Consider the following 14570-nt stretch of genomic DNA (forward strand, 5'->3'; position numbering starts at 1 on the left):
ATGGCTCCTACAAAGAAGTCAGTAAGATTAGAAAAGAAGATCCAAAATGACAAAGTGCATCCATATAATTTTGTGGAGGAACAGAAAACTCTTAGTGGATCTGATGAAGACATCTCAGAAGTTATACAATTGCAGGGTAATGGTCTATGGAGGTAACATATCATTTGTTCTGTCCTTGACTTTCAAACCAAAACCCATTTTCAAATATGTTATTAGAGAATTTTTTTAGGGGACCCTTCAGTGAAGAACTGTCTAAAGCAGACATTTCCTTTTAGTTTTTTTGTGTTATGTATATGCAAGCAAATTTACATGTATATAATGCCATATATTTTCAGATAAGAATATGCTCATTGAAAAACATGGGAAGAAACGTGCTGGACCAGTGATGAATCAAGGAGATTCAGATGACATGGGGTGATTTAGATTTTTTCAGATATCAAGTTAAAACAGTTAAAACCTCTACTTTCAGACATCTTGGTCATTCTACGTGACAGGTAGTATAGGAAATAACTAATGTAATTTTGTCATCAGTGGGGAAAACAATTTGTTTGTAACATTACATACCTATAGCGGGACTAAGATCAGCATTTGAAGAAGAGGAATACACATGTAAACAAAAGGTGGGGCAGTTCTGCAGAAGGAAAATGCTCAAAAAACTAAACATGGAAACACACCCTAAGGGTGCATTCACACTGAGTAAACGCTAGCTTATTCTGAACGTAAAACACGTTCAGAATAAGCGGCGTCTAAAGCAGCTCCATTCATTTCTATGGGAGCGGGGATACGAGCGCTCCCCATAGAAATGAATGGGCTGCTTCTTTCACTCCGTGCAGTCCCATTGAAGTGAATGGGGAGTGCCGGCGTATACGGCAAGCTCTGCTCATGCCGGAGCGTACACGCCGGCACTCCCCATTCACTTCAATGGGACTGCACGGAGTGAAAGAAGCAGCCCATTCATTTCTATGGGGAGCGCTCGTATCCCCGCTCCCATAGAAATGAATGGAGCTGCTTTAGACGCCGCTTATTCTGAACGTGTTTTACGTTCAGAATAAGCTAGCGTTTACTCAGTGTGAATTCACCCTTACTATTGATGATTATAAGGCTAAGGCCCCATCTTGTGGGCTGCAGCTAAAAACCACTGCGGGAAAAACCACAGCGGCATCACATCAGTTTTTCCTGTAGAACTTCTCACAGAAAGTCTGCGGAGGTTTCTTCTGCGGACTTTCTGCTTCCATTATACCTACAGTATAGGTAGAGGTATAATTGACATGCTGCAATTTCCAAAAACGCGGCTGTTTTAGGAATCGCATGGTGTTTGCTTTGCATATTTTTCTGCAATGTGTGGATGGGATTCGCTTTTCAGGGTCTTTAAAATGCCACAGTTTTTGCCACGTGGGGCTTGGCCTAAAGCTCACATATAATCTTTCAAGAAAAAGACTATTGCTTTGGTGCTGTTCACCAGTAAAATAGTGAAGGATTTATTGATTACTGTCTGTGACTTATTACCGGCCGCACAGTAACCCACATGTCTTCACTTGTAACAAGTCCTAGGTGGTAATCAAAGCCTCTTTCACTATGCTGACTGAAAACACTGACAGCTGGAACTGCAGCACGTTTTTACTTAATATCTTCTAAAATAAATTTAAGGCCTCACATTGCGAAAACACTTTTTGGCCGCGGCAGAAAGTCTGTGGTGAAAAATGCTGCGTTTTATGGCATCTGCAACATGGATGGAATTCTGGCTAATCCCATCCACACATTGCAGAAAAAAACATCCACAGTAGATTGTGTTTTTCAAAATCTCAGCATGTCATGTTGCAGTGAAAAAATGCTGTTGAAAAAAACGTGATGCGTTTTCACCACAGTCTTTTCCAGATCGTTTTTTGTGGGGGGGGGTTGCTGCAGCTCGCTACATGGGGCCTTAGCCTAACATTGTTCTTAGTGCATATGAGTTTATTCACATATCATGTCAATGATAATATATCTTAATTTGTCCAGTCAGCAGTTTTTAACTCTTCTTTTTTCTTTTCTTTTTTTTTAAATTACAGTGGAGAAGTGCAGACTATGCTGGAACGATTTGGAGGCAAGTGTACTCTTTTTTTTCTTTATCAGTGATCATATAGGAATAGCCTTAATAAAGGCTATTCTTCTCCTACCTTTAGATGTCTTCTCCTCGCCGCCGTTCAGTAGAAATCTCAGTTTTCGTTGGTATGCAGATGAGTTCTTTTGCAGCACTGGGGGCGGGCCCCAGCACTCAAATAGCACTGGAGGCGTCCCCAATGCTGCACAAGAACTCTCCAGCGCCACCTCCATCTTCTTCAGGAACAGCCTCTTCACGCTTCTTCTTCCGGCACTGGTGGTCAAACTTCTAGGCCTCAGGCAGAGCCGACTGTGCATGCCAACAGGCCACAAGTAAATGGCCGCTTACTTACTGTGTAAGCGGCCATTTACTTGTGGCCACGGGGAGAGAGTAAATAACAGCTATTGTTCATAGTGGATGTGATGATAGGTCATCAATTACCTTCAGAATCTGGACAATCCTTTGTAACACCAACTACACTTAAGTCTTTTTTTATTGCATGACCACAGGAATACAGTCTCATACTGTACAGTATGGAACAGTAGTCACACAAAATCATAGATGACTATGAGGCTGCTTTCACATAGTTAGTGAATTTCATTAGTGAAAACCAAAACCATCTTTCTATTATACATGAACATGATCTCTGTGTCGTCTCCAGTCCTGTGTTTTCATCCCACTCCTAGCGAAAATCACCAGACAAACACTGATGGTGTAAAAGCAGCCTGTGATTTCAGGTCTCTGGACAACGCAAACAGTCCACTAAATATGGCTGGTATATGAACAGTATTTTCTGGACTAGAAAGACAGCTCCTTGCTGGTCTAAGAGGTCTGCCTAACAGGACACAACTTTTGTTCTTTTCTTCATATCTGGAAATCCACAAGTGTCTCAACCACTCGTATGTTCAGGCATTCAACACCTTGATGTTACCATCCACCAAACGCCTACCGGTCACATCTTCACTCATGATGCTACCAACCATTCTGAGGATCTAAAAGATGACTTGCTAAGCTATGTCAATAAAGGGCCAATTTTAAACTCACATCATGCACTCAGGCTTTGCAGGCCCCTTTCTCCAAGTGCAGTTTGCATGACGGTCTATCAGAAAGTGTTCCAAGTAGCAGCCCTGCTGGATTATTGATCATTACAATGCTGTTAGCTATAACGCATATAACCGTGTGCATGTAAGCAGACTGTGACTGAATGGTAAATTGATAATATTCATGTGCTGCCTATGCCTCCACGGTCCCATTCAATTTTATCAGTGAGCCCAGGTGGAAAAACGAATAGGTATAGGACCTGTCCTGAGTTTTATCCAGGGATCACTGCTGCATACACATGCCCATTATAATACACAGGCACAGTGACGTAATGATCGTGGTCGCAGGGAGTGCGACCGGACCCAGAGGGGTACGGGGCCCACGGCCAGCTGGAAATGGCCCCAGACCATAGTGATCTGGGAAAGCCTTGTTCCCCAACCGCCATACATATTGTATTTCCATTAAATGTCAATCCAGGGGAGGTGTAAAAAAATATACTTATACTCACCTGTGCTGGGCTGAGCATCCGCTCCAGGGCTCTTCCTGCGGTAGACGCTAAATCGTAGTGGGCTAAAGGATCTTTGATGACATCATAACCATGTGATCAGACTCTTGTGTGGGTGAAGCTATTCTGGCTTGTATAGGACAGTGTGGAAGCTGCTGGGAATGAGACTAACGGAAGGTAAGGAGGAGAGAAGAGAACATGTGTGAGCATGAGGGTGCAGGTTGTGTGTGAGCAAGAGGGGGTGTGTGGGTACAGGCTCTGTGTTAGCAAGAGAAGGGAATGGGTGGGGCTTTGGTGGGGGATGGGCACTGTTAGCACATAATACTGTGTGGGGGCCACTGTGGAGCACATAATATTGTTTGGGGGCCACTGTGGAGCATGTAATACTGTGTGTGGGTCCACTGCAGAACATGTTATTTGTCCCAGTATTGCTTACATGTGCTGCGCTGCTCACTCACCGTATTATTGACAACTGCAGTTGTGGTTACTAAAGCTGTACCCTTTTTAAGTATCTGAGATCGCTTCAGCACCCGTAACCGCCACTATCAAGAATTTGCTCTAGGAAGGAGGTAGGGCCCCCAGATAAAAGTTTGCACTCGGGCCCACAAAACTTTAGTTACGCCACTGGGCACACATTTGTATGCATGGTGCCCTAAAATAATAACACATTTGGCAAGGAGGCTGGCTACATGAATGCTATGGGAATATCTGTACTTACGGGGCTTGTTGGTCTAAATGAGAGAGGGATTTTTAACATTTGCCAATCTTGCAAACACAGCGGACATTAACAAGGCTCTTCTAGCAAAGCGGAAGAGGCTGGAAATGTACACAAAGGCATCCTTAAAAACCAGTAACCAGAAGATTGAACATGTTTGGAAAACACAACAAGATCAGAGGTAATATACTATGAAAAATGACCTTACAGTCCCTCCACTCAGTCCCATTCTTTTCAGAAAGCAGCTGAACTGTATGTATAGTAGTGTCACAGATATAGCTCTCCTGTGACTGTGATGGAACAGTGCAGTAGTTAGGAGGGGCGGACTACCTTAAAGGTACATTCCTGTGTTGTTGTTTTTTTCGACTCATATTGTCATAGACCATATCCTCAGTAGTAATAGTGGCCTACTCATGGTGTCTTTCCATATAACATTTATCATCATCTTCAGTAAGTGACATGATCAAGTGCATTGCAGGAGGGGGCTAACACTTCTTATTCAATGTAACATTTTAATAGCTACCATAAATTGCAATCTCAAGAAACATTTAGAACTGATGTTTCATTACAGGCAGAAGATGAACGATGAGTATTCTCAACAATTTCAGGCACTATTTCTGCAATGGGAAGATGACGTGCAAAAAGCAGAGGAGCAAGAAGAAAAAGTAACGGTAATAGCTTTTTTTTACTGTCTCTTATTCGTGTTATGTAGTGCACTGTGATGTTACTTCCCTTTTATTTTCTTAGCCACGTAGCATTATAATCTTTGCAAACGTATCTGGCGTAAATTTCCATTCTGGTGCAGGGACGCCTGTCTAATTAATAATGTGACCACAGTCTATTCATAAATCTCTCACTCCTTCCACCAGTCGGGGGCCTTTATTAAAACTGTTATATGATACGCCAGACTTAAACTAAAACGAGCCCCATAGTGTTGAATGAGTGTGGGTTGTTTTTTTTGTTTTTTTCCAGTAAGTGCGTGTGGCATGTGCACACTAGTTGGCCAGAGATGCTGGGACATCAGAATTGCCCATGTTAGCTCACCTTGACAAAGCTGGACAGAATCAGTAAGGCTCCGTTCCCATGGAGTAACGAGCCGCTCATTTAGACACGTAAACATGTGTCAGAGTGAGGCGCTTCAAAACAGATCCCACTGACTTCAATGGGTGCTGGCTTACACGCGCTACACATTGAAATCAATGGGTTATAGAGCCTCCCATTGATTTCAATGTGTAGCGCGTGTAAACCGGCACCCATTGAAGTCAATGGGATCTGTTTTGAAGCGCCTCGCCCTGAAACGTATTTACGTGTCTAAATGAGCGGCGCATTACTCTGTGGGAACGGAGCCCAATACATGTGGATTTTCCATCTTGCACGCTGCTTGGTCCTCTCATCCATTCACTTGGGCTATTTTTTGGTGTACACAATTTTTATTTCTCCATTCTTGCACAGATGTCACTTTTTGTTTTTGGTAATACTGTATTTATTCTGCGTTTGATTTTAGGTATTTATTGTATTGCGCTCAAATACATAATGTATTTTATGAACATGTTATTAGACTAGGGAAAGTTTGAATATTATGATTTTTTTTACAACTACATTATCACCTGTTACCTAGACTTTATACCACAGCTGCAGAGATGCTTTTAGGGTTAGTTGTGTTTCATGTTTTTAAGTTGTTGTTATGTTTTTTTTTGTTTTTTTTTTGTTCTATGTGGTTTTTATAAGTAAAGCAGATTCATTTTCCATTTTGGTGTGGTCCTTGAGGACGCTCCTGGGGCTTCACACTCTGTTCTAGATAGCCACCCCTAACTCCAGAAAAAGTGTGACAAAGAGGCAGATGGGAAGAATATGCAAATCTGACTTCCATGATGTAATTAGGATGTCAGTGCCTCAAGTATGCACACCAATAGAGGGCGCTGACTGAGAATGTGCAAGTCTAACTTCCATGATGTAATTAGGAAGACAGAATCTCAGTCAAACACACCTATAGAGGGCGCTCCCTTTAACATCATGCCGACCTTCTCAGAGGCCTTTGGCCGGGTTCACACGGAGTTACGTGCCGCGAGATTTGGCACGTAGACGCCGCGTGACCCTTTGCGTGCCGTACACACTCCCATTCATTTCAATGGGAGCGGGGAGCGTATGCGCCGCGCTAGTTTGCGGCCGTGCATTTATTCACGGCCGCAAACTAGCGCGGCGCATACGCTCCCCGCTCCCATTGAAATGAATGGGAGCGTGTACGGCACGCAAAGGGTCACGCGGCGTCTACGTGCCAAATCTCGCGGCACGTAACTCCGTGTGAACCCGGCCTTTGTTTGCAATGATGTTTGGATTTTACCAGGTACAGTCTCTCAGGCAAGGACAGCTGTTTCGATGTATTTGCATCTCATCAGCTTGGCGTAGAGAGGACTGATCTGGCAGAGGTGAGAGGCTTAAACAGGGTTAAGGTTTGCATCATTGCAAACAAAGGCCTCTGAGAAGGTCGGCATAATGTTAAAGGGAGCGCCCTCTATAGCTGTGTTTGACTGAGACTCTGTCTTCCTACTTACATCATGGAAGTTGACTTGCACATTCTCAGTCAGCGCCCTCTATTGGTGTGCACACTTGAGGCACTGGCATCCTAATTACATCATGGAAGTCAGATTTGCATATTCTTCCCATGTTCTTTTGCAGTGGAGCGCTCATGGCTTAATAAGACTCCACACACCTATATGGTGGTCTCTCCCTATGGAGTGACGATATCCCCTTAAAGAGGCAGATGTCAATCAAGTAAGGGGATGGATAGGAAGGGGAGGGGGGTGGGGGCAAAGACATTGCCCTAGTTAGAGGCGGCTATCTAAAGCAGAGTGTGAAGCTCCAGCAGAAGAAACACCCCTAAAGCCCTTTTCAGCTAATTTGCAAAAGAGTAATTTTCAGGAGTTTCATGAAAATTAGGCTGCAGTGCAAAACAGCATCTTTGGAAGATGTAGTGACTCTACAAGGTACTGTCATTAGTTTAATACTGATTTTCTTGCTCAGACTCCCTTTAAGGCCGAGGCCCCACCTTGTGAGACTGCACGCTGCATTTTACTGTACCTGCAAAGTGGATGGGATTCTGGCTAATCCCATCCACACCCTGCAGAAAAAAAAAATCTGCACCGGAAAAGCTGGGTTTTCAGAAATACAGCATGTCAGTTATACCTACGCTAAAACTGGTGTTTTCCGTTTAGGTATAATAGGTGCAATAACTCTGCAGGAAAACTGAGGGATCGCAATAAAAAAACGATGCGGGAAAAAAAGTGATGCGTTTCTGCAGGTTTTTTTTTTTTTTTTTTTGCTGCAGCTCTCTACATGGGGCCTTAGCCTAATCCAGACATCCTTTTAATGGAAATAGCAACTGTAGAGTTCTTCATGCATGCCATCTAACGTCATTGCAGCAATTTTTTTGTCAGATGATGTTCCCATCTCCTCTTATTGATGTCCTCCTTTTTGCATCCATCACTGAGTATTGTGATATTACTTTTGATCGCAGTGACCTCAGAGTCTTTTAACAAACTTTACCATCATGGTCAACAGTTTATGTATAAGGACAATCATCAGGACAGAAAGGCTCCAGTGATAAGCCAGAAAATGGCTTCTAGTTCTGTGCCAAGTAGGGAAGGGGTGTTTACACTAAGGGATGAATTGATAGGAAAGAAGCCAGTGTACATAAACTTGGTTATTTGTTAAAATTGAGCATTTTTATTCTGGAGACATTAGGGCTATAATATAACTCTTAGTTTTCAGCAATCTAAAAGCTTTTTTTCTCCATTGGCTCACAAACTAGAATATGTTTCGTCAGCAACAGAAGCTTTTTCAACAGGCCCGAATTGTTCAAAACCAGAGACTGAAAACAATAAAGCAACTCTATGAACAGTTCTTAAAGGTATTTCACATTGTGACTGTTTATTACACAGATGATAAATTGCATAGAAAGTTAATATGGTCTCATATATGAAAATACTGTATAGTATTTGCAAAACAGTGGGTGTGAATATTATCAAATATGCCAATTCAATCTTTACATTTATTCACACATTTCTCTGTTAAAAATAGCATATATTCTTATTAAAGAGGTAAAAGTATTTTGTATATAAAAACCTTGCAAACCAGTTAAAAGATATACAAAAAAATGGAGGCAAAATAAAGATGTCTAAAATAAATGTTACTGGTTGTGTTCCCCATTTCATTCCTTTCCTGTCTTCTCGTAGAATTGGTGTCTTTGTAGCATTTGTATATCTGGTCCTTTGGTCTTTGTTTGTTTGGTCACGTTTGTGTCATCCATGTATTTGGGTTGCAGCCCGAAGTTCCAGCTTGCAATTCCTATTCTACTGACTGGACTTATGCCGATTCTTCTTATGTTTGTAATTGCTTTTTTATTGTATTGTAAAAGTTTTCTTCTTTTCAAATAAAAAATCATATTTAAAATAAAATAAATGTTACTATCCACTAAGTAGTGAGAGCTATAGCAAGATGCTGTTCAGAATGACATCATGGTTCCATGACATGCATAACGGATTGGTTACAGTCCATATTTTCCTGATTACTGACTAAATAGGTCTACCAAGATGGAAATTAACTACCACATGTGTGAACAAATCCCAAGGCTACTTTCACTCAGTGCAGATTTGATCAGCATTTCATATCCAGATTTTAAAACTTTAACTTAAAAGAAAACGCATCAATGAAAGAATACTCCTCCTTCTCCTTTGATGCAATCCTTAGGCAGAGGCCCCACGGTGTGGAAACGCTGCTTCTTTTGTTGCAGATTTTGTCCCAGGAGTGGATTGAGCAGAAGGGAAAAGTATAAGAACTTCTTATATATTCTCCATTCCCTCTGTAGCCATTTTTGGCTTTAGCTCAAAAAAACCGCAACAAAAGAAGCTGCATTTACGCCCCGTTGCGCCTCGGCCTTAGATAGGACTTCAAAATACCAATGAAATTATTCAGTGTGTGAAAACAGTCTCACAATACTAATGTGTCTGTCTGTCTTTCAGTCTGTCTATCTACACACACTTTTAAATAGAAAATTTTATTCTATACATGGAATTTCTGTTTACTTTTCCTATTACAGTACACTTTTTACATCAGCTAAGGCCTGGTTCACATCTGTGTTTGGGTTTCTGTTCAGGGAGTTCACTTGGGGAACCCCTGAATGGAGACCTTTTCGCACAAAAAAAGCAACTACCTGGGAAACCCATGGATCCCGTAGACTAGAGTAAGGTCCCTGTGGTTTCTGCTCTGTTTCCGCATGAAACATGCAGAGAAAAAAAAAGCTGCATGCAGAACTTTTTTTTTTTCTTTTTGGACAAGATGTATCTTAACCAGGCATTCTACAATTGTTTTGGTGGAGCTCTCGGAGGTGCACCCACTGGCCTAAACCTTGGAGGTGGTGTACGATCCTTACGAGCTACACAGGAACGGTTTCTTACCACCTTGCTGTGAATGGCGCAGCTGACATAGTAGTGCAGCTTCACATACAACTTGGGCAGGGCATACGAATCAAAGAAACTGGCATCAGAGAGATCCCTGACAGCTGCAGCCTCAACAATATTCCTGATCACAAACTTCTTGATGGCTTTGTCCTTGGGGACACAGCAAGCACAGTTGGTGCAGTGGATTGGCTGTACCTGTCCACAGCCCATCTTGGCACATCCGTTGTTCCTTCTTTTCTTGGTCATCTTGGACTCTAAGGCTGAAAAGAGCTGCAGGATTTTTCACTCCGCATGTTTCGTGCGGAAACCACACAGACTCCATTATAGTCTATGGGGTCTGCAGGTTTCCCAGGAGACCATTTTTTTTTTATGCATATAAGTTTACATTCAGGATGGGGGGGGGTCCCCAACTGAACTCCCCGAACTGAAACCCGAACGCAGATGTGAATCAGGCCCAAGATATTGGGGCCTTACTTTCCTGTCTAATATTTGGAACAAGCAGTCTGAAAAAGTGCCAAATTTATCACAGTGTCTTGCTGATGAATTTGGTGCATCTTCATACATATCTGTCCACCCCTATACCACTTATTTGTTCTTTTACTTTGCACCAGGATTTTGGTGCAAAGTTCAGGAGCTAAGGAATCTATGCCCCATTTCCATCAAGGAGCAAAAAAAAAAAAAAAAAGTTTAAAGCTAAGGCCCCACATTGTAAAAACAAGTGGTTTTTTTTGGCTGCTGCGATAACTAGGCTGAAAAAATGCTGCGTTTTACAGTAATAGCAAAGTGAACGAGATTTTGGTTACTAATCTACACATCACGGAAAAAAGCTCCTTTTACATAAATGCAGTTGCAGCACATTCATTTTAAATGTTGAATCGGGAGCGCTTTTCCTATAGAATCAATAGGAGGAAATAAAACAGGCCTTAGGGCTCGTTCACATCTGCGCCCAGGTGTCCGTTCTGCAGGTTTCCGTTTCCTGCATAAAACAGAGGCAGGATACGGAAACCTGCAGGAGTCTCTCACCCATTCATTTGAATGGGTTTGAAAGATGTCCGGCCATGAGCGGTGGGGTGAGCGTTTTATGCTCTCCGCCGCGAAACCGGGTTTTTTAATCCGGACACAGAGTCGGACATGCAGTACTCTTGCAAAAAATCGGTGAAGAAAATCCAGCTCCACTCCAAGGTCTTTTCAAATAAAACTTAACATTTATTGTTGCACTGTATAAAATCCAATCAAAATTGAAGAAACATGAGCACCATTATGGTGTTTCCATATCCATTGTTACAGAAGACGCAACTGATGCGTTTCGAGGATTGTTCCTCTTAGTCGTAGCCTAGTTTTCTACCTCCTAGTAGGATATATATATGTTTCCCTCAAATTAAAAACACCTGTTGTATCCACAAGGGAACAACCTTCCTAAGAACAAATTAACCTTTTCATAGACACACACATTTAAAAACAATGTAACAAACAGAAATAATATACAAACAATGCGAGAGGACTATATTCAAGCACAATAAACATCACCAAAAAAAATATAATAAATAAATGAAAAGACAAAGACAAGAAAAACATACAAGTGAATATTGAACCTTTAGAAAAGATGTCTACGTTGAGGAACTTAGTACACCAGTGTCTCGCAAATATCCGCTCCATGAAAACACTACAAGAGTTACGGGAGGAGTTAACAAAGATGACTACTGCCCATATCAAATATGGCCGATTTGAAAAAATGAAATGATGTACCTATGTTCGTAAACCAACAATTTTGCGCATGCGTACCAAGCCACTTGCGCATGTGTATATATGAAGAAACTCATATCAAGACCTAGCTGCCAACCCCCTTCTCATAGTATAATACTCGCATGCGTGTTGACTAACCCACGCATGCGCAAGTGTGCCAGGATCCAAACCGTTACAATGCAGATGTTACCTTTATTGTGACTAAACCCACACACAAATAGAATATAGATACAAGACAAAATATTGTAACACGTGGATTCTGGCACAATTGCGCATGCGTGGGTTAGTCAACACGCATGCGAGTATTATACTATGAGAAGGGGGTTGGCAGCTAGGTCTTGATATGAGTTTCTTCATATATACACATGCGCAAGTGGCTTGGTACGCATGCGCAAAATTGTTGGTTTACGAACATAGGTACATCATTTCATTTTTTCGAATCGGCCATATTTGATATGGGCAGTAGTCATCTTTGTTAACTCCTCCCGTAACTCTTGTAGTGTTTTCATGGAGCGGATATTTGCGAGACACTGGTGTACTAAGTTCCTCAACGTAGACATCTTTTCTAAAGGTTCAATATTCACTTGTATGTTTTTCTTGTCTTTGTCTTTTCATTTATTTATTATATTTTTTTTGGTGATGTTTATTGTGCTTGAATATAGTCCTCTCGCATTGTTTGTATATTATTTCTGTTTGTTACATTGTTTTTAAATGTGTGTGTCTATGAAAAGGTTAATTTGTTCTTAGGAAGGTTGTTCCCTTGTGGATACAACAGGTGTTTTTAATTTGAGGGAAACATATATATATCCTACTAGGAGGTAGAAAACTAGGCTACGACTAAGAGGAACAATCCTCGAAACGCGTCAGTTGCGTCTTCTGTAACAATGGATATGGAAACACCATAATGGTGCTCATGTTTCTTCAATTTTGATTGGATTTTATACAGTGCAACAATAAATGTTAAGTTTTATTTGAAAAGACCTTGGAGTGGAGCTGGATTTTCTTCACCGATTTTTTGCATTTGTGTCCCAAGCCGATGGGTCGTATCCGGGCTTCCTCCAATCTCTAATACTGAAACGGCATCACCGTGGATAGACTTCTCAAGTAATTCAAAGGTCAAGTAAGTGGGCTGTGTTTTCCCCTCTCCTTTTCCCTTATTTTTGGATGCAGTACTCTTGTCTGGATTTTAAAAAATGGTTTTGCGGCAGAGAGCATAAAACGCTCACTGCCGTACCCGGTCTGTGGTTTCCGTCTTCTTGCATGCAGAAGACGGAAACCACAGAACGGAGACCAGAACACAGGTGTGAACCTAGCGTTAGCCTTAAACAAATAAATGTGGTACAAAGAACGTATGCCAGTTTTAAAATAAAGCCAGAATTGTTTTTGATCTCAGACAAAATATTCTGCATACATTTTAGTAAAAAAAAAGGGCTTTCTGGGCTTCTCAGCTGATGCCCTATCCTTAGATCAGCAGGCATCTGACAGCCAGGATCCCCAACAATCAGTTGTTCAAGTGAGTATTGATGCCTCTTCATGGAAAACCAAACAGAGCTTAGAATTGCTGCTTAGCCCCTTTCAATTGAGTAGGACTGAGCTGTCACATGGCCTGTGAAGCAGCATTCAGGGAGCACTGCTACTTCACAGTTGACTCACCGCTAAGGATAGGGCAACGATTGTTAAAACCTGAAAATCCCCTTCGGGTGACATGCACACGACTTATACGCAATAGCTAGGGCCGATTCTAGGTCAAAAAGGTAAAATGGTGCCTCTCTATTCCTGTTAGAATGTTCCCTCCACTAGAGAGGAGAAAAAAAAACAAAAAAAACACCTTGTTCAATCAGTCACAGAACTCGCAACATCCTGCCACAACACGTCCCAGGTACCACATACGTGAACTGTAAGCACAATATAATTCTAGTTCCAGCGTGGCAGGGTAAATGTGTAGGTCACAACTGTGCCCTCTAGCATTCTGTCATCTGCTGCTTGAGGAGAGATGTTCATTTTACCTCATGGCAGAAAAGTCCCTGGTAACAAAACCCTAATACAGTCTGGATATTGGGAACTAGTATTCCTAGGGACCCTTCTTCACAATAATTGGCTCATAGTGAAAAGTAAAGGGACCTTTAGAGTAATAAACTATGAACTTGAATAGGGACATTAAGACTTTTGCCCCAAATGTATCAAAGTTCTGAAAACCCCATTAATTTACATTCCAGACTGTAATTTGCTGCAAACTTTCTATGTGAAAAATCCACAGAAAGTTCATCCCATATAAATATGGTCTTGTGGATATTAAAGGGGCTCTATCAGCAGATTTACGGGTTATGAGCTAAAGATATTCCTCAATAGCATTTAAAAAGGCTATTCAGGTGCTATTAGTTTGTAAAAAGACATTAGCTGGATCGTGCATGGGCGTGTCGTGCAACCCTTAGGCGTCATAGCTTCTGCACGCCCACCGCTGCCTCCAAGCCCCCCCCCCCTGCTTATTCACGTGCGTGTGCTTTCAATAGCTTTTAATAGAAACCAACGTGAATAAGCAGGAGGGGGGGGGGGGCTTGGAGGCAGTGGTGGGCGTGCAGAAGCTATGAAGCTAAGGGGTGCACAACACGCCCACCATGCATGATCCAGCTAATTTACATATTGATTGCCAAGGTAATAAAATAATAAAAATGGGGGGGGGGGGGGGGTTACAAACTAATAGCAGCACCTGAATAGCCTTTTTAAATGCTATTGAGGAATATCTTTAGCTCAGAACCCGTAAATCTGCTGATAGAGCCCCTTTAATATCCACAAGACCATATTTATATGGGATGAACTTTCTGTGAATTTTTCACATAGAAAGTTTGCAGCAAATTAGCACGATCCAGCTAATTTACATATCGATTACAAAGGTACTTAACAAAAACAGGGGGGTCTTTTTACACACTAATAGCAGCACCTGAATAGCCTTATTAAAGGCCATTCAGGAATATCTTTAGCTCATAACCTGTAAATCTGCTGATAAAGCTCCTTTAAGTAATACAGTTATTT

At 41.7% G+C, this 14570-nt stretch overlaps 1 protein-coding gene and 1 pseudogene across 1 annotated transcript in view; one reads left to right on the forward strand and one right to left on the reverse strand.

Annotated features, from left to right (window-relative positions):
* The window catches only part of SYCP3 (synaptonemal complex protein 3), a 14871-nt gene continuing 301 nt past the window's right edge, over window positions 1–14570 (forward strand). The window contains exons 1-6 of the mRNA XM_075274580.1: window positions 1–136; window positions 336–414; window positions 2049–2083; window positions 4405–4522; window positions 4913–5012; window positions 8150–8248. Coding sequence (XP_075130681.1) covers window positions 1–136; window positions 336–414; window positions 2049–2083; window positions 4405–4522; window positions 4913–5012; window positions 8150–8248 — 567 coding nt within the window. The remainder of the gene's footprint in view (window positions 137–335; window positions 415–2048; window positions 2084–4404; window positions 4523–4912; window positions 5013–8149; window positions 8249–14570) is intronic.
* LOC142205001 (small ribosomal subunit protein eS26 pseudogene) lies at window positions 9673–10060 on the reverse strand (annotated as a pseudogene).

The sequence above is a fragment of the Leptodactylus fuscus genome, chromosome 5 (genome assembly GCF_031893055.1).
Source record: "Leptodactylus fuscus isolate aLepFus1 chromosome 5, aLepFus1.hap2, whole genome shotgun sequence".
Lineage (NCBI taxonomy): Eukaryota > Metazoa > Chordata > Amphibia > Anura > Leptodactylidae > Leptodactylus > Leptodactylus fuscus.